The sequence below is a fragment of the Rhopalosiphum padi genome, chromosome 1 (genome assembly GCF_020882245.1).
Source record: "Rhopalosiphum padi isolate XX-2018 chromosome 1, ASM2088224v1, whole genome shotgun sequence".
NCBI classification, from domain to species: domain Eukaryota; kingdom Metazoa; phylum Arthropoda; class Insecta; order Hemiptera; family Aphididae; genus Rhopalosiphum; species Rhopalosiphum padi.
The window spans coordinates 92380103-92407536 of NC_083597.1; the positions used below are offsets into that span (position 1 = coordinate 92380103).

Sequence of the window (27434 nt, forward strand, 5' to 3'; positions counted from 1 at the left end):
CTGAAGAATAAAAATTAGTTATTGCTTCTTTAATTTATTAGTAAAATTGTCTGTTTTAATTTCTTTATACATAACTTATTATATAGGAATATGTATATGTACAATGCACATTGATTTATTTTGGGATATTTGTGACGTAAAGTGTAAGTTTTTTTATTCAAAATTTGTATGCATTAAATTCAATGAATTCATATCACGAACAACTTTTGAAGTTTACTCGAGGGAAATATGAATTTCAGCATTCAATATTTAGTTCGTATTATCTTTGAATATCAATTATGTATGTAAAAAAAAATTGTTAGGTATATCTACTATTATTTTTAATATTATAATTTATAGGACAATGCATTAAATAAGATATCCAATATTTATCGGAGTATTGCTTTTTTTGAAAATTTATATAAATCAATACGGCATGTGAATAATTAATATTATTTCTTACCGATGACTGTCATATTGGCGTCTTCAACGACTGTTGGGAAATTCGGAGCATCTGTAGATACTTCACACTTGTAATTGCCATTGCTCGTCCTAGTCAACGGGAACAGCGTCACTTCAGTGGCGGAAGACTTACTCTCCTGGTGGATAATTAAAAAATTTAATTAAAACTAAAATTATTACTCGATATATTAGGTCAGTAGTTGAATAAATTAAATACCAAACTATCAAACTACAAAACTTGAACATAGATATAGAAAAAAAAAACATGATAATAATTTTGAATACAATTAAATAATAGAGAATATATGCTTGATTAATGTAAATATGTAATATACTATTTTTGTTCTTGAAATATTGTAATAAACGTTACCATTCTATGTAATCGTATAATAAAATCTATCTTATCTTGTTTTATGGAATTTAAATAGTAAATACTTTTTAAAATAAATGTGTTAATATTAGTTTATAGTTTATTCGTTATATTTAACTGTTGGCAATTTAATATAATAAATAGATAGGTAAATAGGTTAATATAATTTTTTTTATTTTTTTTAGATTTTCGTATATTATATGTTTGTTTGATAGTTTTAAATCACATCGCAAGAACAACGTATTAAGTATTCAAGTGTTCACATTGAAAATCAAATAATATATCAAACATAAACTCAAAAATACGGTATTATGTATTGTTATGGCATTGTAAAATAACGGTGCTGGCGACGACGACGATGGTAGGCACGGTAAATTGCTCTGCTAGCTAGGGGGTCTGAATGCCCGCGCGCATATGAATACGAAATAAATGACGATGTTCTACAGTGGTACAGTGGCGTCTGTATATTTTATGGTTTATGTGGAGGGAGAATACACGGCAGACTAGTGTCGTTTATTTCGTTAGGTTTTTATTCGGGCGTTCCGTGTAAAAACGGCTGCCGAGCCGATATAAAGTACGAAACACAAATGCAACGGGCTATGTGATAATGTTTTCGCGGTTTCTATATAGGTCAATGAGTCGAAAACTTTCACCACAAATTTTCACGAAAATGTATATGTACATAATATTTGCGAGAGGATTACACAACGTTCGTTGTTTCATCTCGTCGTTTAACCGTCTCCGCCACCAGCGCAGTCCCCATCTATAGCGCGCACCTAACCTAACCCAACCGCGTTCCTTACGGCGGCAGTGACAAACTCTCCGCGGTGCAAAAACTCTCCCGACCCAGTGGCCTGAGAAAGTTTCAGCCGTAATTTTTAAGCCGCCTTCCTATGCGAAGGACGACACGACGTGCGATAAAATAATTTACCAAACGAAAAGAAATGAAAAATAATAATAATAATAACAAAAATCGACCAAAAACGACTCGACCAACTTTATACTCACGTCCACGTTTACGCCGTCCACACCAAATACGAGCGTCTGTGGATTCAATCCGGGCGTGTACCGGAAGAATTCGTGATCGTCCTTGTACCATTTTACAGAATACAGACTGTCGCCACCCGTGTTGAATTGGCAGTACAGCGTCACTGAACTTCTCAAGTCCGCCCATTGAGGTATGACTAACTTGGTTAAGATAAGACCTCCTTTGTTACCTGCAAAAATACACAAATATTGATTTAAATAAAAAAAAAAAACTTTTATTTTAAAAATATCATTATTATAACAATAACATTTTATTTTGAAAGCTTAATCGACGACTAGTACAACAGCAGCGAAGACGAGCGTTTTGGTTCAGAACTCGAATAACGTAAATATACGTCACAGTTGCAAGATGTCGGTGTCCAGTCATTCCTCTATTGTTATTTTGTGAGATAAAACCTTTAACGAGTATTTTGTGTTTTGTTCTATAGATAAACAGATTATTGGACCAACAAAAACATTTACTATACATAATACACGACGATCACAATGAAATTCCTACAAGAGATCGCGAGCAGGTACCGTGCCCGATATATGTTCACAGTCAAAAAGTTAGCGGTCTAATATTATTAATTCGGTCATCATTGTTTTGTAAAGGGTCTTCAAATATTGTTTGTTTTCATCAAGTCAAAACGAATTCCTTTTTTTTGATTGATATTAAATTTATTATCTGAATTTCACTCCGTCAATAGCTTTTGTTCATTTGATTATACGATTTTTTTCATTATTATTATTACTATTATTACTATACTCGTATTCTGAGTAAATAAAATGGATATAACGGTAGTATAACAAAATGCGCTGAATTACATTATTTGAATTATACGTTTGTAAAAAAAAAAAATCAAAAATATTAGTGTAAAATTATCACAATATTTCAATATAGAATCGTTTAAACAGTTAAGAATTCTATCGTGTACCGTGATGACCATGTTTAAATTATATTTACATACGTGTTGCATACTTTATGATCGCATTTAACCATTTTTTTTATTAGTTTCACAATATTTTTAACTGTTCTGTGGTTACGAATAACCCATTAATATAATAATTATTCATGACGAAGTGCAGAATTAAAGGATTACGTATAATAAAGGTAAATTCTCTAATACGTTTTATGTTACATTTGAAATAAATGTTTTATAGATTTTATTTTTGTGTTGATCGTGTCACTTAAATTTATAGTTACATATCCTTACAGTAAACTACTACCAAACCTTTAATTTTTTTTTTTTTTGGATTAAATAATTTATAAAATTTCAAAACTGAAAAAATATTATAATGATAATAATGTAAAATTATTTAAAGGAGATAGTAATATGATGTTACAATTAGAATTTTAAACTTATATTTTGTTTTTTCGTTATAAATAAATATAAATAGATAGACCAATAATAGATAGTTTATTGTTATTTCAAAAAATAGTTACAAATTAAAATATGTAATACTAAAATAAAAGTATGTGAAAAAAATTTGTCTCCAAGAGCCTGACCTTGTTTTTTGGAGAGACAAGAGTTAAAAATGTTTCTTAATTTTATATTTTATACTTAACAACACTGAATAAATCTAAATACAAATAAAATTAAAAATAAAAAATAACATCGTGGTATATAATTACAATTTATATTAAAACAAAAACAAATTTTTAAGAAGATTACTGTACAGAAAAAACTAAATAAAAGTAAATTTAGTTAGTTGTTATTTGTGACATTGTTAGTTAATGAGTAACAAGATTTTTATATAAGTTAAAGTTATTAAAACTGTTTATATTAATACCAATATATATATATATTAAATTTTAATTATTTAATTGTAATTATAATTAGTATTGGTTATTTGGTTATTAATAAATAATAACTATAGTCTACTGTAAAGGCTGTGGTAGAAATTAAAAATATTTATTTGAATTTAAAATTAAGATTAAATAATACATAACTTTAAGACACTATAAATTTATATATGTAAATCTTCATTATTGTTATATAAATTAATCTAACAAAATAATTTTAACAATATAATAATACATTTAAAAAGGTAACTTTAATGTGAGAATTATCAAACATTTATAGACATAACTATAAAATAATATAGCGGTGGGTATACAAACAGTATATGGATAAAAAGTAATTTTGCACGAAAAAAAATAGTAGAAAAAAAATATTATCATAATTCGCGTGAATTAAATTGTTAATTTTAATAAACAAACGAGAAGATTATTCAAAATTAGTTGAAATGTATTTTTAAATTCATTAAGTAATGCACGTGACATTCTTCACGCTTTATAGTAATATAGTTTACACTTCAAGTCGGTACGTTTTTGACTCAAAACTACAGCTTCACGTACACTAAAAAGTTTAGAAACAACTTCCTTGTGATGTCCAAAATATTGAAATACTTGTAACTGTAATCTAAATACCTATATACTATAAGTAATTTCAAAAACTTATGCACCAGCACAAACTCATGAATTACAAATTAAAATTATTCTAAAATCGTGAAGTATCTGTTGGCTTAAATTATATTTCTATATAAACAACAAAATATATCAGGTTCTTAAAGTTTCTTACTTTATTATATTACGCAATTGCGTATACAAGCCATTAATAATTTAAAATAATTTTGAATTAACCAAAATCCATTAAGATTGAATACAAAAGTTATACTATATAGACAGTGAACGGGATAAAGCATGTTTGATGCATTTGGTGTATTATGATAGGAAATTGAAACAAGTTATTTTACGAGCATAAGTATGAAAAATCATTATACTTTGTAATTCTTTTTGATGAGAAACAAAATCTATTTGGGTAATTTATTATTGATCAGTTAAGATAAACGAACTATTATCATGAATATGAAAATTAAATCGTATGATAATAATTTATTTTATTAATCATTGCTATACGTAAATATTTTGATTGATTTGTCGTATGAAACGTAGTTGAACGTACTGTAATTTTAGACAAATTCTCTAGTGATCAACGATAAATGAAAAAATATCAATAGAAAATAATTTTTTTTTTTAGAATAATTAAAACGTTGAAAAAGCCTAACCGGTAACACACATTTGGGATCATACTTTACTTTTATTTACACACAGATTTAGCAAATTTGAAATGATAATACTAAATACAAAAAAATACAAGCAGTGTGTCACAATTAGTTAGTAACATTTTCTATTTAAACTATCGACAAAGTTTCGAACTGCAACCCTCAACGGGAACATCACCCGTCAAACCCTTTTTATGGAATTTTCATCTGTTATGGACGAGATAACGATACGTCTACAACACCACATAATTCTTTTCAAAATTCCGCCTACATCACAAGATTAGCCTACCTTGCTACTAATTGAGAGAATTCTCGACGATGAAACGGTGTTGTTAGCTTTGTGTTACCGTTCCACCACTTCATTGCTAGTTATCTGTTTCCCAAAACTCGTACGGAACACATTTTCCGTTGTTATAATAGCAATAGCTATAACAATGGGATATTGATTGTAATGTGCTGTGGCGTAGTGCGTACCTACTCAGCTGCAGCCGATACACGTTTTATAAAAAATATTTTGTTATCATGGAAACGAACGTAATTCGTATGCTGGTTTTTACTTCATATACCAAAAATGTTGTACCTTCGTCGTTTTTAAGTTGTTGTAATTTTAAAATTGCAAAATATAGTTTACCTTATATGTATTTTTATATATTATCAAGGAGTGGTATCACGTTTGACTTTAATAGTGTAAAATCAAATTGAAATTACTCGGCGCAATTGACATAGGGTTAGCAGAAACTATAATGGACATAATAGATTTAGCGATACCGTGACGGTCATTCTTATGCATTTCAATGGTAGGAAACATTGTGACCAATAAACTCCGTTAGTCTATTAAAAACGCTCAAGTGCACTTAAGTTACCCTTTGTAATTACGACGGAATAATGCGTGTCGTAGAAAAAAAGGGACTATATTGAAATTCAAAGCACATACGAAATGTTTATTGCTCAAACGCGAGTATGTGGAAACCCGTGGGACACTACAATATACAATATTGTGCACTTGGAGGAATGTTGGATGAGAAAGATAGAAAAAAACCTTCCCAGTGTGCATTTCCCGACCCCCGAGCAACGATGTGTGCTCTGAGTTTCGTAAAACAGCTGTGTAAGAAAAATCGACTAACTCTTTTTTTTTTGTATTTTTTTTACCCCATACTGCATCGCTGGCATAGACGATACAGTCTCGCCGATAAAACTAAATCAAAAAGATTATATCGACTTGGGAAAAATAAAAGTTTCATAAGGACCCTCGTGGGAACGTTATCCCGTTGTCCTGTGGTTGCAAAGGAACATTTCGGTGCCTTTCGCGTTATTATTCTTTGTCAGAGAAATCCTTTTACGTTTTATTGCCTTAACCACAGCAGGCTCTTATGCTACTTTTAAATGGATTGCAATCTTTTAAAATAAAACAATAAGTCATCGGCAGTAAACCAATTAAAGGTAAGATAACTAAATTATTACTCGTTTATAGTTTACGGGGTCAGACGTTATTATACTAAAGACTCCGTGATTGCAATTGATAGTGACTTTGCCGTTGGGTTGATGACTTAATACCATTTGAATTGTTACACTACTGTGTGAACGCACATTTTGGTCTCGAGTTAAGACTCAATTTCTAAACGGTCAGCTGATGCACGGGGTCTGATTGAATTAATAATAGTTTACAACGCCAGATTAGTTGGCACAAAAGCCAGGGACTGGAAGTGGGTGCGTTTAAACTTTCGACGGAGAGAGTAGATAAAGGGGTTGACTAACACCGATATATCCCATTAAACTTACCACTTTCTATAGTCAGGTCTGCAATTAGCTAGTTAAAACTGATGATCCAGCTGCTTCAGTATTAACTCGGCCACATTAATTACCGGCCAGGGCCTCCATGCGCCTGACAATGAACGGATATATTATCAAAGCTTAATGGTTTCTAAAATTAGAAAGGACAGACAAACTTTGTCAGGTAAGTTTCAAGTCGGAAGTCAAAAGGGAACCTGCAGAACGAATGGTTTTGTATGGCCTCACTCAAGCTTGTGCGCTTATATCGTACCAAATCATCGACAACTGTTGCTAGTAAGTCTCGGGCCATGTATATAACTTATTAATAAGACAGCTAAGACTGATTTGAAAACAATAGCCTATATTATAGTGATAGTCTCGGAGAAATAATTAAAACTATTGAATATTATAAACTACCAGCTATCAAACATTTAACTGAAATAATTTAGTATATTGGATTTATTAGTGATAAATTCAGAGAAATATGAGTAATAAATTGCCTTTTTAATATACCTAATTAATAATATCACAATAATATTTAGGTTTTTTACAATATGTATATATATATAGAAATAACCTATTTTCCTGATTGTGTAAAATAATAATAAAATTGTTACTGCTAACTTGAGTTTAAATGAGTAGGTAACAAATACTAATATATTATATGAGTGCACTCTATTGAAATGTAATTTTTTTTTCTTATTTATTATTATTCCAATATAATTTATAAGCTTCTTAATGAGGATGAACATTTTTAAAAACTATGTTGTTGGTAGCTGTTTTGTTATATTATTCCGAGAAATAAATTCTGTACGTTGTAATGGTATTATACTGTTGATTCTTATTAAACTGTATTTTATAATTTACTATATATTTATTATAATTTATATTATATTGCATAATGTTTACAGAATTATTTGATTAACTTCTCCTTAAAATAACATTTTAATTTATTATTTATATAATATATATATTTCAGTAGCTCAGTAGTTGATAGATTTAAATATAAATAATATTAATTTAATTATAATTTTGGTGGCTTGGTGCCTTTGTATTATTATGATTCAATGATTTATATATTTTAGCTAAATTAATTTGTTTTTTTCTTTGGAAATCATCAATACTAAATAATAAAATATTATTTAATAGTTATATTAAAATTTGACATTTGAATATACCCAAGTACAATTTGAAACATAATATAATAAATTAATAAACACGAAGCTTATATTAAATATTATTATTCGATGGTTTAGTTTGTATGATATTATTTCGAAAAAACATGAAATCAAAGTTTTTTTTTCTGTCAAATAGCTTTAAATTAAGTGTTTTGCTCAATAGAATAGTACAGCTATATATTTTTTTATAAAAAAATCACAATTAGTACATCAAATATTATTGTACATTTGTATTTTTTTTTTTTATCAACGCTGCTGTAATACATTTTAGTTTTCTTTAGAAAACTTATTTAATAAATACCACATAAATAAGATTATTTTTCAGAAAACCCTGTATTTAATTTTCTTTCTTTGGAATTATACGAAAATAAAATTATTTTTTTGCTTCAAGTGAAAATTAAATAAACTTAAGTTATTTTTAATAATATAAAAATATGTTTACATTCATCACAGCGGTAGTCAAAGTATGTATTACAAATGAATACAAAATACAATTATTATACATACTTTTGTTCATTATTTTAATATTTTATACAACTTTTTGAGAACTTTTGATATGACCATCTAGATTTTAAGTATAGGTATAAAATTAAAAATACCAGTTTCAACCAAAATCTACTGTTTAACATTTTCTGTCCATACTTTTTATTATTAACTTACATGAATTATTGTTTCAATTACAATTTAAAAGTTAACTTCATGTATGTTGTAGTGTTACAGCTTATAGATTCTGATCATACAAACAGTAAGAATATTACGTTTAAATATAGAAATAAATTTATAATATACGTTTTTGTTCTTCTAATGAAGATTGAGTACATAGTATTATTTTGAAGTGTACTCGTGTATTAAAGTTTAAATGCATTTAAATAATATATACGATTATAACTTCATCACAATGTTACTTAGTGTTTCGGTATAAAACCATTAAACTAAAAAACAAACTTTATTCTAGTTTACAAAGGTTTTTATTTCATCCCTTATAGAGGTTACGACAACTTTTATCGTATCGTAATAATTAAAAAAAAATATTTATTTAATAATTAATCAGTTTACTATTATATATAGTTTGTGAGCACGGACATTTTGATAATTCAAAATCGAAGTTGATAAAAAACGTGATTCTAGTTAAAACGTCTGACTTATTATTTAATATTACAAAGACAATTTCGTCATAGTTGTAAAAAAATGAAATCGAATAATACAAAACATAGCAAGGAAGTATTGTATATAATGTAATGTTGACTATATTATATAAGTTGAGTTAGATTTCGATTTTTTAGATAGAATTTCTGCTACTTGAATGGATTATATTTTATACACGAAATGCTTTTATCTTTGCACTCAATTTATCTTGATGCTAAAACTAAGTATTTTTAAATTAAATAAATTGTATTTGATATAATAATTGTTATGCATTCGTATTTTATTACAACAGTAAAAATATAATTGAGAGTGAAATAAACATAGATAATTATATTTTTAAATTCCATGTATTATTTATATAATTAAAATACCAGTAGTAATTTATCTATTTATAGTACTGTGGAGTCTAAAAAAAATTCTTATCAGATGGGTGTTTGGGTATAAATTTTAACTCAGTAGTCACTGGTGTATAAAGAGGGTTAATGAAAATGATAGTAGAATCCTAAAGTGGTATAACAGAAATTATTTTAACCTTAAACCGGTCGACTAAAAAGATAGACCTTTTAGTAAGTGCGCTATCAATATTCAACCATAGCAGGGATCACCGGATTTGCATACTATCTTTTTTGAGTATAAGGATAACCATTATTGGATACAAATTCTTTCACAGCGTACATCGTTCATGGTAAAATGTAAATTTCTGACAAACTTAATATAAAAATTATAGAACTTTTATTGTGTGAAATGGGATAAGTGTTTTACATCAATTATTTATCCCGAAGAAGTATAACTTTTATCGTTCAGTAAATCGTGGGTTTATGTAAAAAAAATCCAATATCAAAAAGTGAACACTTAAAAAGTAAAAAAAAAACTTTTCTATTTGAATAACTTTGTTAAACGTTGAGATTGAAATTAGATACATAATTTCATATACTGTTTAATATTATGATGTAGGTACTATGGAAAATTAGTATTGATTCGTTATCGTCAAATTGTGTCATGCTGTTTGTTTTGCATTGTGTCTAGCGAAACGATTAAAACGTTTAATACGGTCGTTCATACATTTACGTTTTATGACAACAGATCTATATTGTAAATTCGAGAAAAAAAATGTGCTTTTTTTATTTCTGCTCACCAACTGGCCCACCAAACTAGTTGTTCTCTGCAAGAACATGACGGTGGTTTTACACCAGTCAGTCAGGATGAAATCTACCCCCACAAACATACACATACGCACACACACACACACACAGTCACTGTATATTTCATTGGCTTCTGTCGTCGTAGGTGTACGACCGAACACACAGCCGAAATAATAAACGACGTCCGGCGACGTGTCGAGTATGAAAAGCGGTCAACCGCCGCCGCCACCACCGTGTACCGGCGCGTGTAATCCGTGTTCAACCCTGAATTGATCGAGCGAGGTAAAACGTGCCATAGTTTTTATAACCCTTTAGTTTTCCAATTACTTTTTTTTTGCGCACGTCTCTTTGTCGATCGCTGCCCGATCATCATCATCATTATAATAATTATTATAATTATTATAGTTATTATCACGATGAATTCGAGCGTGTTTCGGGTGACGATAAATGTATTTCGGAATTTGGATATTCATGAGATATTACATCAGTGCACATAAAAATTCATAATTTTATCTCAGAAATGCGTCAAAAGTGTGTCGATACCGTTCTGTTTAATATTCGGCGGTTTAAAAAATCAGCGTACAAAATCAAATATTGTTACGTAGTCGTCGACATTACGTTTTAACCGCGAAACGTTTTCATTCATCGTTTTCGTATATGAATTTATTTTTTATAGCTTGTATATGTTTCTGCAGAGTTAAATACATGTTTTAATTTTATATATGAATATTGAATATAATTTATGAAACTCTATGTATGAGCTATAGAATACAATTTTTTTGTCTTATATTTAAATGTATTATATAAATGTATATTACAATTATAATTGGTATATTTAAATGTATTAAATAACAAAATTTTATTTTGAAATTATCGGATTTGTAATATTTTGATAACCTTTCTCTAAAAATCTATAATTTAGTCTATTATAATCAGTTTACATAGTACAGTTTACATAGTACCTCAAAAAGTAGCATCGGTATATTACAGTATTCAGTGATCAGTTAATTTGTATTCTTTTGAATTTATAACAATTAAAATAGGAATAAAATAAGTTGTATTCTATGACGTAGTATTAATTGTATAATAAGAATTACATTGTGTCGTTAAATATATTTTTTCATAATAGAACATCAAAGGCAGTTATTTATTGAAACTGTTATTTGATGAGTTATTTTTCAAACAAATCAAAACTTTATTTTGTTATTGTTTTTATTTCTATTGGTGTTTCCTTAAATATTTCTTCTTAATTATTAAAAGTTTTCATCATTTAAATGTACAGTTTTTTTTTTTTTTTTACTTATCTCGTGTTTTTAATGACTTTGAAACTTTATCGAGGTTTGTTACAAACAATAAAATTCCCTTTTTAATTTTTACATTACCGTTTGGTTAACCAATATGTCCTTCATTTATCATCTACAATCATTTTATGGCAGTTTATTGGTATCTAATTTGTTCTTACTTCATAAATTTAAATCTGCTTGGTTTTCAAATTTAAATAATTTCTATGGTATTATTTTTTTTATTATTATTCTAAAATTATGGATTTATTATAATACTATAATTTCTATTTTCTATGAAACATTAATAATAACTGATACCTAGATAGTACACAAAATATTTTAATTATTTTCGTCAATATCAAAACAGCGATAGGTAGCATTTTGGACAACAGCCAATAACTAAAACCATTTGATTTATTGTATAGTCCACATATTAATCGTGAAATAAAACTTTTATCCGGCACATGACGAATAAGGAAATAATATTGCTCTGTTAGTATTTGGAGTATCAGAAAATTGATCATTTCCTCGAAACGCTTGATTAAGCGTTGTAAAACGAAGAATTTTAAATCGTTTAAGCGTCAACGTTATAACAAATTGATTTCAAATGAAAATAGAATCGTTTATAATGGGTAATAAAACTAAACTAAATTATTTTTTTTTTCGATAGATAAATATTTATTGCACACCCACTATTTTATAATTACTTTCTGACCCATGATTTATAGATAAATGATGTGGAAGGGATAAGAGCCACAAATCATTTAGGAAATTATCGCGTGCGTCATGGGAATATATTAAAGTCATGTCAACCCGTTGTTCCGTCGACACTATATTGGCACTTTTTTGACACGCACAAAGAACGAAAAATATAGGGAGAAATTTGGTTTCAAATACAAAAGCAACTGCAAATAATATTATCCTAGAGGTATTCAGCAACACGACGGGTCTCTATGCTTGCTTATTTAATGTTTTCATATAATTTTCTGGAATGATAATGTGCGTATATTACGGTATTGAATTCAGGATGTTCAATTATTTTCGAAATACTCTGTAGAAGATGATTTAAACTCCAGTTTCATTGGAATGCCATAAGAGCTAATTTCCGCACGAAAACTATTAGCAAACGTCATCGTCAAACAACAACGACCTTTTGTGAATGGCGAATAAAAAAACGATTAATAAAGTTTAACTCACGGAAGTATGTGAAGTAAAATGTTTATTTTCTCTGAACACTGCCAATTGCCACTAAGCCTATGATACATTTAACGGTAATATGGCATATGATTTAGATACAAATGGTTACTGAAAATAAACAAGAAACCGATGATATACGTTCATTGTTGGAACTTAAAGCTCGATATTCTGTTAATTGCTTTAAAGTTTATCTTCACAAAATTAGTATTTATGTATTAATTTAAAATATGTTTGGGAGGTAATTATTATGAATATTAATATGTGCCAACAATTGTTTTAAAAAACACCTATCATTAGAAACGAGAAAAGTTTATTTTTAAATTATAAATAACATCGTTATAATAATCTAATACTAACGTATCGTTTTAAATGTAGAATATTCTTCATATCGTTACGCGGTTGTGGTTTATGCAAAAAATAATAACCATTAATGACCTAACGGGTAATTAATTACATTTTATTATTATTAAATTGTCAGCAGCAAATTTATTTTGTCGCGGTGAAATTCCGATGTATGTTTAATAAATATTACGCGTTTAAAGTGAACCCAGGATGCAATAATGATTAATTCGTTGTAATTTATACAGGACATGAAACTATTCGGAAATATATACAATAAAATCTAAGCGATTAATGTTTCGAGTTATTGACGGTACACAATACAATAATAATATGATATGTATTGATAGCATTGATACGTATGATAGTGTATACGATCAGCCGACATCCAGTTTCGATGACACGATAATATTATAAAGGCTTTGTGAGAAATATGACAAAAACCTAAAATCTATCGTTTGCTATATAATATTATGATACATTAATAATTTAATATACGTATTATATATTTACGTTTATGTGTGTATACTGAACATAATATATTTTGTAAAATAATATTTGCTAATTTTAAATGTAAAATTTTCAAAATTTAAATAAATACATAATTTGCAACATTCTAATTAAAAATTAGACCGATAAACATGTTAATTTATGTAAAATACACTCACGAATATTTCGAATTGAATCTAATTAAATGAAATAGTACGCTGTAAGACCACTAAAATACGTATCACTGTTAAAATATTGAAACATATTGTAATATTTATTTTTCGGTTTTTATTTTTTGTTTAATTACTTTAATGCAAAATCTACGAGAATGGCTAAGGAATAAGGATAATAAAAATAAATCAGTCTGATAGAAATTGAAGTGTCAAGTTAAAAGTGGTGGTTTGGCGAGCGAGGTGAGTAGATGTAAAGCGCTCTAATAGGTATTATACATTATTTTTGATTTAATATTTATTTTTATTTTTAAAGCGTCAAAAATATCATGTTATAATATCGCTAGTTGTAAAATAGTAATGCATACGTCCATTTGCAGCATCGCACGAGTGAATAGGTTTATGGACGTGACACCTACACACCTAGTTTTTATACGCCACTAAACTTTCGTGGTTCAAAGGTAAACCGTACGACCCCGTCACTGCAAAATTACGGTAGACAGGTATTTTCCATACGGTATCGTGAGCTCGTTTAATTAATACCGTTGTATTAACTTTTGCAGGGGTCATCAGGTAAATATTGTTGTTGTCCCTCGACACTATAAACACATTAACAGTTTGTGCGCTCCTCGGTTTACCAATGTTTTGTGATAATCCGAATGGATTTGACCTTTAAATTCCTTGCGTATTTAAAGTGGTCAAAAAAATCCGGTAAGCGTTAAAAAAAAGGCCCGAATTAAGAATCGCTGATCTATAGCCTTCAGCCTGCTTAGGTTAAATTTTTCTTTTACGTAATACGTTATTATTAATTACTAATAACGAATAAAACCTTATTTTTTCAAAAAAAAAAAAATGTCTTGAATCAATAAAATTGATGGAACAAATTTTAAGTAAGCAACACTCTTTGTAAAATCTGTTTTTATTTCCATATTATGTATTTTTGAATATTTCAATAAACGATTTTAATTGTAATTATTATCATGAGATTGGAAAGATGCAATAACAATAAAAATAATTCTATGTTACATAATATATTATAACGATATATAAAATAATTGTACTGTGTTTATGCTTTAAAAATATTATATAACATAATCATGAATATCAATTAGAAATGTTTATGGATTTTGGTAATTTAAGATTTCCTGAGCTAACAATTTTTCGTTATTTCCTGAGGAAATCATAAAACATCGAGACGATTATTATATAGCTAAAACTGTAATGGCATTAAACGAATTTTGGTTAGAATTTTTTTATATTTCAAAACTAATGGTATAATATATATTGTTATTTAATTTTATTATTACCAAACGCTTTTATGTACAGATATGGAAATTTTAAATAGGTACTTATTTGATGAATACAAATAATATTTATTTCTAATTTTTTTTCAATATTATAAAAATATATTTTCAAATAAAATGAAATGCATTAAGTTATATTTAGAATTTCAGCAATATTAATATACTTAAATGTATGGTGAATTAATTATTGAAAGTCACTTTAGATATGGCTAATCTGTAACTTACAATCTTATTGTAAATTTAATTCAAAATAGGTACATCTGCCTTATTCGCAATTGCTTACCAATTTACATATTATATTATATATTAATCAGAAATATTAAATTATGTTATTTTAATAGTTTTGTTCATATAATATAACAATCATATAAATGTATATTTTACGGGCAAAGTAAATAATTTGGGCGTTTTATACAATGCCCGGTCATTTTATACAATGCTCGGGCGTTGTATAAAATGGCCTTCGTATATTGGGCAATATACATAATATAATATTTAAAAGAAAAGTATTGCCAAAATATAATGAATACTATATATTTATACTATAATATTTTTTATTTATATTATTAGAAAATAAAATTTTATTTTTATTTTTACATCACTTATTTTCGCAGGTACTGCTTTGGTGGCATTTTGATGTGTATAGTCGCATAATTTTTCTTTACAAATCATAAATTGGTTTCTACTGTATAAAGTTGAAAGACGACCTTTCTTAGTCCTGATTTCGTATATCAAAGCCAGATTAAACAATGATTATTATTTGTAAATTTGGATTAGTTAGTGTATTTTTTCATTTGTTCTTATCGGTTTTCTTACAATGGGGCAATCCACATATTTGTTTTATTTTAGAATAAAATCTATTCGTTATAATAGAACTGAATCGCTTAAAAATTTAAAAGTTCAAGCCACTAAAATGAAGCAAGCTTCTGAGAATCAATTCTTCAAATTCTTCAAATTTCTTCGGTGAAGTAGGCCAGTCAGTGACGATTAAGATTCCAGACGTCGATAGGGCCTGTAGTGATTTTAGAAACATTATTGGAGTTATTCTTTCGGGTGACTACAAACATTTTACTTGTATTATTCAAATTTCAGATAAAATAATAAAATAAATTTATTATATATTTGCAGTTAACAATAATATGTACGAAATTGGAAATATTGAGAGTTTTAAGTGAGTTTATTAAAATTAAGCGTTTGTCCTGCAGTGCAGGAATAATATATTATTTTATAGTTTGAATAAATCCCAGCCAGAATCGTATTGCTATACAATAATGCTTTTTTTAATATTGAATTTAAATTTATCAAACTCATTAGCTATTTCAAAGTCAGATTTTATTTTTCAACTAATTACTTATCTGTTCAATAAACTGGTAAACAAAACATTTTTTTTAGTAAAGACAAATTCCTGATTTTAAATTAAATTGTTATGTTTCATAACTTAACATAATATTATATTTACATTTTTATTTTATAATATTTCAATACCATTTAACTTTATTAATGTTTTATGATAATCGAAATACTAAATAAAATAACTAAATTATAGGAATTAAACTAATAGTTTTTATACATAAAAAAAAAGAATTCTAACCTAAAACTCATTATTTTAATTCTGTAAATTTTTCAATTTGTTTTCAATTTTAGTTTTAAATGTACATCATGTAATTAATAAGTAATATTATGTATCCAAACAATAAGTACCATATTAATTCAAAATGTATTATATATAAATAACAATAAGGTTTACCTTTAATCTTAAATTTTTGATTCTCGTTCTACAATGAAATACTTATAAATCTACGATTAAAAAAAAAAATATATTGTTTGAATATTGATTATAATCAGTTGATCATTTTATATATGTTATTTATTATTAACTAACAAATCGATTACATGTTGTAAGGCACGAAGTCCTATGTAGCTTAAATTGTCGGGTGGCCACCCATCGGAAAACAAGCCACTGGAAAAGCTGCTTAATACTAGTGCCAGGCAGCAACTGGTGTGCACCCTTTCATGAGCTCATGACATGGCTCATGCCCCTATTTTACCACTGTGTAGTGTAGTATTATTATTATTACTTTTTTTTTATGATACTCAAAGTACAATTTGGTAAATATAAATATTGGACACAGTGACACGGTAATAATCATAATGTACACATATAGTATCATATCAATATTATTGGGTTAGTGTTCAACTGTATTTTTAAGAATACCAATTTATTTTGAACGTTAAATGCTTTATGCAAAATAAACAGTCTAAATTTGTGCAATTTAAAGAAATATATTACATTGAAATAATGGGTCGTAGATATTTCACATCTAAAATTGTTAAATGAGTAAATTAGGTGTATTTAACATAGCCACAAAGAGCGCGACCTTTGTGTGATAAAAACTATGGTGCACAAACTCGGGGAAATGTTTAGCAATAAACATAGAATACGTACTGCTATGCTTATTTAACACATCCACTCGTTATCACGTACCTAGACCACATACTCTTACTTCAGTTTTTTATTTTGTTTGGAAACTATACGGGTTATGTATCCAAAATCGTCTAAGACACAACGGTTAACATTCGTAAACATTGTGTATTACAAAATATGGTAAACATTTAAAAAAACTTGAAACAACCGTAAATTATGGAAAACTCGTTTTTGAAATAATACTTTGTCAGTGAAAACAATACAGTATACTAGTTTTATTCACGCGTACAATATTATATTATATATTATACATATAGAACACCAGAACACACGTGTAGTGACTACAGTGAGTACACCGAGTGCATGCAAAAGCGCTAGAAAAGTTTGTTCGGAGCAACACAACTAACCCACCGATAGACGGTGGCAAAATCACCCACTCACCCACACATAAGCACACGTATAGCGTTCTTTTCTTGAATACTCGATGGTGGTGGTGATGTAGATGAAGGTGGTCTGAATATGCGGGGTGGCTGTATAAGCGCGTGACGGGTTTAATGCCGAGCTTGTCGTACACGATAGAGGACATACATATATCCTCTACATCCCTACACACACACACACACATATATATATGTATATGTAAGGGATGGAAACGTGTTTATTAGCTGGAGGCCAAATCCCAACCCCCTTCTCCCTTCCCATCGTATGTCACTACCGGTATGCTCTGCACAACGGACGTCTCGTTCGTTCGCTACTCGTTAGTCGTCGATGCGTGCGCACGTGGAGAGATGAGACGTGGTCGGACGAAGGGGCAACGAAAACGGCGTAGAAAGAGCCGCTGGCTTTTATACGATCTTTGAGAGGCTCGCGACCAGAATAACAATAAACCCTCGAACGACGACGACGACGACGACGATGATGACGACGATGATGACGACGATGACTTCGACGACTACGACGACGACGGTGACTACGACCACGACTACGGACTACGCGACGAATGTGGTGCATCAGAGGGATTTCGGGGAACGCGGTGGTTGCAGTGTTCGTGTGTATATGTGTCTGTTCGCATAATATACATATATACGCGAATGGATCCGATGGGACCCATAGTTTGTAGGGAGGTGGTATTGTGGGGGGGAGCATATCTCTGCGATAGTATCTTCCTGCGGGACCGATGTGTCGGTGTGCGGAAATTTTATTACATCTCCACGATTGCCCACGCGGGTGCGCGATGTTGTTTCTTTTCAACTATACACACATCCACTGTCGGTAATATATACCGAACGCTGCGGACGCTCTATAAACATATATGACGGTACCTCAGAAATAATAAGCGCACTGGGAATGGGAAATCGTGATAAGAATTTTCAACTGTCGCCGCCCGGACGATTGTTGGCCATTTGCTTTCATACAGCGTGGCGGCGGCGGGGGCACTGCACGGAGGAAACATACCGTATAATGTTATACATACAAGACGTACAATTGCGGGCGAAAAAACTTAACGCGATGTATTCGGTCCGAAACGGTTTTGGCTGGCCGTCCGCGTACTATGTGCGTACTATATATATATAGATTAAACTCTAGAATGATATTATTATTATTATTATTACAGAGACGCGCGCGCTCGTGATAATGCTAAGCTAACTAATGCTAAGCAGGTTTTAAAAACCGAATGAAAAAGAAAACAATCTTATCACGTGCGTGTGCGACGCGACGGTTACGACGGTCGACTACTGGACGACGACTGGTGATTATAATCTTATTATTATTTTTAATATTACTACACTTTTATCATCCTTTTCTGCGTTGTAGTAAACGAATACTTATTTGCATGGTCCACGAGTTGTACGTTTCATCGATACCACTGTGAAACGTTTTTTGTTCACGATTTTTATGAAAATTATGGAAGTATTTTGATACATTTTTATCAATATTCAAAAATTAAATTCCTATTTTTAGGCATCACATGTATCTAGGTATTGTTTTATTCCAACCTTTATAATAATTGTCCGAAAATTCTATACCAGTCAATTAATTTGACGTTCACTACAATATTTATTAAAACAAAATTATCTGAATAATCAAAATAAAAATAAATATTTTTTATAAAATTATCATGTTTAATTATTTTAGATTCCAAACAAATAAAACGTCTAATTTTATTCAACTATGAGTTACAAACTGTTAGTTAAAACTATTATTTTTAAAACTTTAAAAATTAAAAACAAAGGAACACATTATAACATTATTTCAGAATAAATAAAAATTCAACAGACCAGGAATTGTTGTTTTTATGTTAAAAAGCACTGTAAAATGTTCTAAAGTTTAAAATAAATTAAAGGATGCATATGGAAATTAATAAAAGGAATTTTTGTGAATTCCTTTGCATATTATGTAAATGTTTTGAGCGTCGTATTGTTAGTCATGTTTAGTTTTCAATTTTAAACGGAACATTCAAGATAGGTAAGTATTAGAAGTGCAATAATTTAATTTTTTTCTATTAAAAACTGTATTTTAGTAGATTAAAGTATTGAAACTTGAAAATCTTTCAAAAGTTTTGTGTGCAATGTTTTAATGATTTTATCTGATACTACAAATTGTTCTTCTTGGTACTTAAATACTTATCGGTATAAAAATTAAATTGAATTCTTAATTTGATTCGATTGTGAAAATACTATTTTACTAAATTTTGTAAAAAATATTAAAATATTATAATATAGTTCATTATTATTACTGTAGTTATATATTATTTTATATCAAATTATGGTAATATTAATTACTTTACATTTTTAAAATAAAAATAAATTCAGTTCATTGTTCTTCATAAGGAAGAAGGTTATACGTTGTGAGTTAGTATTGTGTTATACTGTTATTCTTATGATTTATAACATAGTTAAAATTAAATAAATAATTAAATCCTAATATTTTAGATACATTTTTATCGAAAATATAAATGAACTTGTATTTAAATTTATTGTATTTTATTATTTATAAATATATATACATAATAATGTATTTGAAATAATTATTATATTTTAATCCTTCCCTCCTATTTTTTTTAGATAATTTTAAACCAAAGAAATGTTATTTTTTGTCGTAATTCAAAAATTAAAAACTGTCAAAGCAGGACATTTTTATCATACGTATATGTTGTAGGTACTTATATTATTCGCAATTTTGATTCAAAAATATAATTTCGAAATATTAAAACTCTTTATTTTTTTCTATTAATAGACTTTTGAAATATTCTATACCTACTTTAGTTCTTTCGATTCAACTATGATTTTTAAGAGGAAGTAAAGTATATTTAAATTAATTTTATCTTCCTAATATGTTATTCTTGTAATTTTAATACATAAAAAGCTTAAGCTAATATTCAAGTTCTAATTTTGAAGAAATTCACTAAAATATTTTTTTTTAAGATGCAATGATTTATTATTGAATTCAAATTTAATATTACACTAAATTAATCAATGACATAAATTCGCAACTTACCATAAAGTAAATTCACATCAAGGTTTTTGACTAAGTCAGTTTCATGGTTTAATATGTTTGGATTATTTTAGTATTCATATCTATTCTAAGATTTTTATTTCGTGCAAAATATTCTTTAGTGCTATAATAATCATGCTATTTTAATCAATAATATATTTTCTTTTATTTATTTTTGATTCAAATACATTGTATTCAAATAAATATTATTATATTATGTATTATATGCTTTTTATTTATTTTTTTTTATTTGTATAACACGACCATTGATAATACAAATAAAATTTAAAAAAAGTCATCTTAAAAAACTGAAAATGTCACTATTATGAGCATTTTCATTGAGAAACAAATTCACAATTTACTTATAAATTGATTATATTAGTAAATACTAAAAATATTATTGATATTTCCATCATTAAGGAATATGTACTGAATGTAAATAATAAATCAATTCAATTTATAATTTAAAATTGAAGCTATCATTATTTCCAAAGCAAACAAATGATGTTATAGTATGTTTCTACTTCGTTACCAACAAAATCTGCAGTAAAACAAATAGGACCTAATTTTGAACTGACTCCTCTTCGATTTAATCACGTTATATTTTAAACACCTCTGAATAATATTTTTTATTTTTATTTCTTGAATATTTAGACATTTTTATTCTCAATGACTTCTACTGTACCATAAATAAAAATGGGAACCAACAAAGTTTTAACTGAATACTAATAACTCAATAAAATAAAATATTGTCAATTGTTATCTTCTTAATCAATATGTAGTCTTTAATCAATAACAATTTACAATATGTCAAAATGCTCACGCAACAATAGAATAGTTCTATTTGACTATTTTATTTTTATTTTTTTTGTTTTCTGTACTTAGATGCAATATGTATAATACTTATTATTTTAAAATCGTTTAATTCAAAATCGAAAACATTTTAACACTTGGCAATAATATTAAAAATATTTTATTAAAAATTAATAATTTTTTTATTTGTTGTCACTGATTATTTCATTGAACGTGCATAAAGAATAAACGTACGTATTATTGTTAGTGTTGCCAAAATGATTTTCTATTTTTGTTATCTTTACAACCTATAACTCTACAGTGTAATGTTTTTTTTGCAGTACGTACAGAATGAATAAAATGGAGTATAAAAATAATGTAACTTTGCTGTTGATTTCGTGTCTTGTCGCTTTTTTTCTTTTCTAGGCACATTCGGAAATGAAGTTTCCGGTCCTAGACACACGGTGCGCTACTACCAAATAAATCCGGTCCAGTTTAAAAGCTCCCTCCTGCAGTCAGTCGCCACGGGGACAGAGAAAAGTGGCAGGAAGCTACTTCCGGTATGCGCCGGCTCGTTACGTATGTAAATATACATGGTAGTATAGAGAACCGCTGCGAATAACGTGCAACATTAATAATAATAATTATTATTATAGCAGAATACACACACACACACACACACACACACACACACACACACACACACACACACACACACACACACACACATACACACACGCATAAACACCCACACACACACGATAACACATACATACACCACAAACGCAAACTAAATACGCATTAAATGTTACAATACAAGGGCCATTGAAAGTGATGCTAATGGAAAGTCAAACTGTATCGATTTTGGACGTACACGACAATAGAACGCAATCATCCGCTATAATTGTGTCCGCATTATTTTTCCCCTTTCCAAGCGTGAACGATTTTTTTTCACCCCAGGATGTCATTATGAAATGGAATAATATTGGACATTCGACGACAGAACGAACGTTGAGGAGGTAAAAAAAAATAACAGTTTTTTTTCCAATTATCTGACCTTTTTTCGCCTGCGTGGCGGAAAAATCAAAACTAACATTGATTGCGAACACGAATTTTATTCGGTATAATTAAATGTATGTCATGTTAAAAAAAAAAAATAAATAACATCGTTATTTTAGAAAATAAGTGTTACACTTGAAATATGAATAATACGTTTAATTTATTAATGACGCGTAGTACTAACGGACGTTATTTAAACGGTATTATAATTATTTTTATTTCAATATTTTTTTTTTACATTATTTTGTATAATATAATTATGATAGTTGCAATGAAACCACATATTAAGTTTTATCTCTACCATGAAAATTCATAAAAAAAAAATATTAATTATTCTTTAAATAAAAATACAACACAATGTGAAACTTTTCTTGTAAACATTTTTTAAAACAAACTTAATATTGAATAATTACTACATTTATATATTATTTAATAACTTCTATATACTATGACTTATTACTACACTTAAATTTATCCAACTATAAAGTGTAATACGACTTAGATTGTAACCAAAGTGTATGCAAAGTGATATTATTCGATGTGATGATCAAAGAGAAATTATGAATTTCATACATGGTTATTGGTCTATCGTGTAATGCTTCAATGGTAAATAAGATAGCCGTAGGAGGAATAATAGAAGGAGCCTATTAGCGTGAACAATATATTTTTGGAACTGTATTATATTGTAAAGCTAATAATATAATATTTTATTATATTTAAACTTGATACACTAATACCTGCTGAGAATTTTTAATAATTTTGTTTATACAACTTCAAATAGTGATAAAAAATTAATTCAATATCTTAAGCGTGAAGTTCACGTTAAGATTATATAACATTCTTAACAGTTTAAAAATATTAAGGTGATTTATCGTCAGTTCATATTTCTATTAAGTGTAAAAATACAGTGTTTATTTTTTCATTATAAGAGATAAGTTTTTTAAAATTTAATTTTTTTTTAAACAGGTTAACAAAGAAAAAATTGAATAGAACATGAAATGAAAAAGTATTTTTAAATTCCTAATTTATGGGTATTTATTAATGTTATTATATTAATTAAAACTGTGAGTTTTTATTTACTAGGACAGAAAAAAAATATTTTGTCGATATTTTGATATGTAAAAACACTAAAAACCCAGTGTTGAAAATTCAAAAGATATATCATCATTTTTTTTTTTGTGTGAGTTTTAAAAATCGTAAAATAATCGATGATGTTTGTTAAAGTTTTTGACTTTCGAATTTATTATTTATAGTTTTATACCCAGACCAATCATCGTATTTTCTCTTACGGCCTAAACGTGTACCACAAAGTAAATTTCAAGATAAATAAACTGTACGCGCTCCACAGTTTCAATCCGATGTACATGAATATTTTATTTATATTTTGACGATTTCATGACCATAACGGTCTGATCTCTTAATAAAGATTTGATTTACAGCGGTGTTTTTTAAGGTGTGCGTATACATATATATATCCGTAGTGGAATAGTCGTAATCCGAATGTACATATAATACCAACACTCGCTCACGCACACTGTCACGTAATCTTGAAAAATGAGCTTTTGTAAAAAGGGTCGATTGTACCTATGGGCTGACACTCCGGTACATAAACGTACAACCTAGGTTGGTTGGCCATGTTCCAACGGCTTGACAACGATATCGCGTAATGTATTCAAATCGCGTAAACGAATTAATGATCTTACGATAAAAATGAGTTGTTGAAATTCGACCTAGACCAGTTCAAAAGCTGAAAACTATGCGAATATTATGTAAAAAGTCATTGCTGTGGTGCAGATGTTTTTATGGTATTATGGCCCTCACGTGTCGTTCGTCAGATGAACACTACAGCCGTGTGTTATGGACTGCTTCTAACATTATTTAGGCATTGTATGAGTATTCACGAATTTTCAAAGACCACAGTACAATCAAATTAGCTGGGTAGTTTTAACCAAAAGTCGAGACTTTCGTAAAAAATAAAATAAAATGAAACTACGGTTGTAATAAAAGTTTAATGCGATTCCGCTGAAATACTCATGAAAGGATTAATAATTATTGTGAAGTTTCAAAGGGTTCTAAATAATAATGACTCCATACCACCATCACGAGGGAAAAAAAAGTTGGCCGTGAAAAATTGCTAAAAGTTGATGCTAAATGACTTTGGGTGTATGCCAAATAGAATGAAATAAAATTATATGCGTATAATGTTTATATATATATATATATATATAACTATATACTATAAACATTACGAATGATAATTACGAACATTAAACGACTGTGCCAAATGCATATTGTAACGGATTTTGCCACAAAAAAGTTCTTTCTTTAAATTTTGGTTTACTATTATTATTATTATTATTATTAATATTATTTTTTAATTTGAGTATTAAAATGAAACGATTTTACTACTTCATCCAAATATCGATTATAAAGGTTAAAATAATAAATTAGAATATGTGATGACAAAAGGTCAGCGTAGTAAACAATATGAAATCGCATTAAAAGGTAGAAAACTTAATTAAAATCGCACCGAAATAACTTCTCGATTACCTCATCCGATTTTATTGAAATATTATCGATGACGATTTATTAATTCAATAATTTACTACCATATAAGTATTATATACTGTAATATTGTCATTAATCAAATAATACAAAATAAAAGTATTAAATAGATAAATCTGATAAATAGATATTAATATTTAACATTATAAACAATTGTACCTATAATCGCTTTACATGAAATTTTTAAAATCATCATTATTTAAATAGCTCTTGGTATAGGTATATTTTGATTTGACGTGATTTCAGATTAATAAAAGATTAAAAAAATACCGTATATTTATAGTTTTTACGAGTATTATTTGTATATATAATTAATTTAGTTAAATATTTATATCTACCTATGCAAAATACATATTACATGATGTGGTGTCCAATATAGTTGTTCTGTAGCCTTTCAGATAATCTGACGTTGCAAATACGAATCGTTACAAAAACTACAAAATCCCCGGAGATCGGGTATGTTTTGCGTGTACCTACATGGCATTGTACGGATTCGCCTACAATGGTCTTCATGATGTAATCTGAACTTTACCCGCGTGCATTTCCTGACGTTGAATAGACGTTCTATCTACGTCTTGGCCAAAAATTGATATAAGTATTTAAACACAGGTAGAGTAATGGTAAACGGAAAAGAGCAACACAAATGGCTTTGAATTTATTACATTGGCAGTAGCTCAAACACGGTTCTTTTTATCTACTGTTTCAGATTTTTTTTTTCCTATTAAAATGTAACTCAGTATGCATTTTATGGGAAAATATAAGTTAATGCAGTTAATACATTTTATATGAGATAGAAATACAGCGTCAGTATACGTATTGATTTACGAGTGTATAATATATTGATATATAATGTATAATTTATTTCATAACGATTAACAAACTGTATAAAGAAAAAAATTGTATTCCATTACGAGTAATGTGAATTTATCTCGTAAACATAAAAACTCAACTTGATTCTTATTCTTATTCTATATCTAATATATTATGATATTAAAACATGGATCTTATCACAAAAAACCCTTAACCGTATTGATACAAATCAGAAAGAGAATATCGCCAATATTCTCCATAAGTAATAAAAAAACAGTTAATTGTATTTTTAATTTTATTTACTAGATATTGACATAATAAAGTATATAGTAATATTTCGTATTGAACGATTATACATATATAAATAAATATATGACAATATTTTTGTATAGCAAAATTAATTTAAATATCTACATAAGTTCAAATTTACATAATTCATTATTTTCGTATCAAATTCTTGAACACTAAGGCTACTACTGTTTTCAAATGGATGTTGTTTAATTGGTCATAATCTTCAATCGATAATTGTAGTGGTTTTTATATATATGTATATAAATATATACTTTGGAAAATGTATTTATAAAAATAAATATATGCTTCTGGAAATTATAGAGAACGGTTATCATTGTACAAACTGTATGGTATATTATCTGCCTGTCAGTATAGGCTGCCTATATTAGAATAGAGTGGATTTCGCCTGTGCATGACATCTAATTTAGAAAACTTTCTTCGTTTCTGGACAAGGAGTTTATTATTAGTCCGCTGCGTTTTGAACTAAGTTTCTAATTTGCGTTTTGGACAACAAATCTGTCTACTTTATGTGCTGAAGTAAATCCCGAGGTTACGCCACTCGCGCGACTTGAAAGCTTTTTGGATATTAGCCGATTCATAGAACCCATCCTTCGACCATCAGTTTGTTTCTCAAACACCACAAATGGTATACAATATCTTAATATAATCACGTGATCAACGAATGATGATCACTTCAAAACTAATTTGTTTAGTATTAAACTAGGATGAATTATGGAGAAATATTTAACATACAATTCAACACGGTCAACACTCCATAATTTTTTTCACTCTCTCCAATATTATTATTTAAAATAGAAATTAATATTATACTTGAAGTATTTTTAAGTTTTTTAAGTTTTTTTTTTTTTTTATTTTTTTATTTTATTATTTTATTTATTTTTTATCAATTATTTATACTGCTGTAAAATGTAGTTACTGAGTAGTAAAAGAAATTTATGATTTCGTATGAGAATTGATGCTAAAGCGGATTCCGATGTTGTTTTGCCAATTATATTTGAACAAACTATTTAGAACGACAGTGTCTTTAAATTGTATTAAACGATTAATATCTA

At 28.1% G+C, this 27434-nt stretch overlaps 1 protein-coding gene across 1 annotated transcript in view; it reads right to left on the reverse strand.

Moving 5' to 3' along the window:
* The window catches only part of LOC132929107 (uncharacterized), a 147088-nt gene that overhangs the window by 39978 nt on the left and 79676 nt on the right, over positions 1-27434 (reverse strand). The window contains exons 2-3 of the mRNA XM_060994217.1: positions 1820-2028; positions 443-578 (exon numbers count right to left, since the gene is read on the reverse strand). Of these exons, the coding sequence (XP_060850200.1) occupies positions 443-578; positions 1820-2028 (345 nt within the window). The remainder of the gene's footprint in view (positions 1-442; positions 579-1819; positions 2029-27434) is intronic.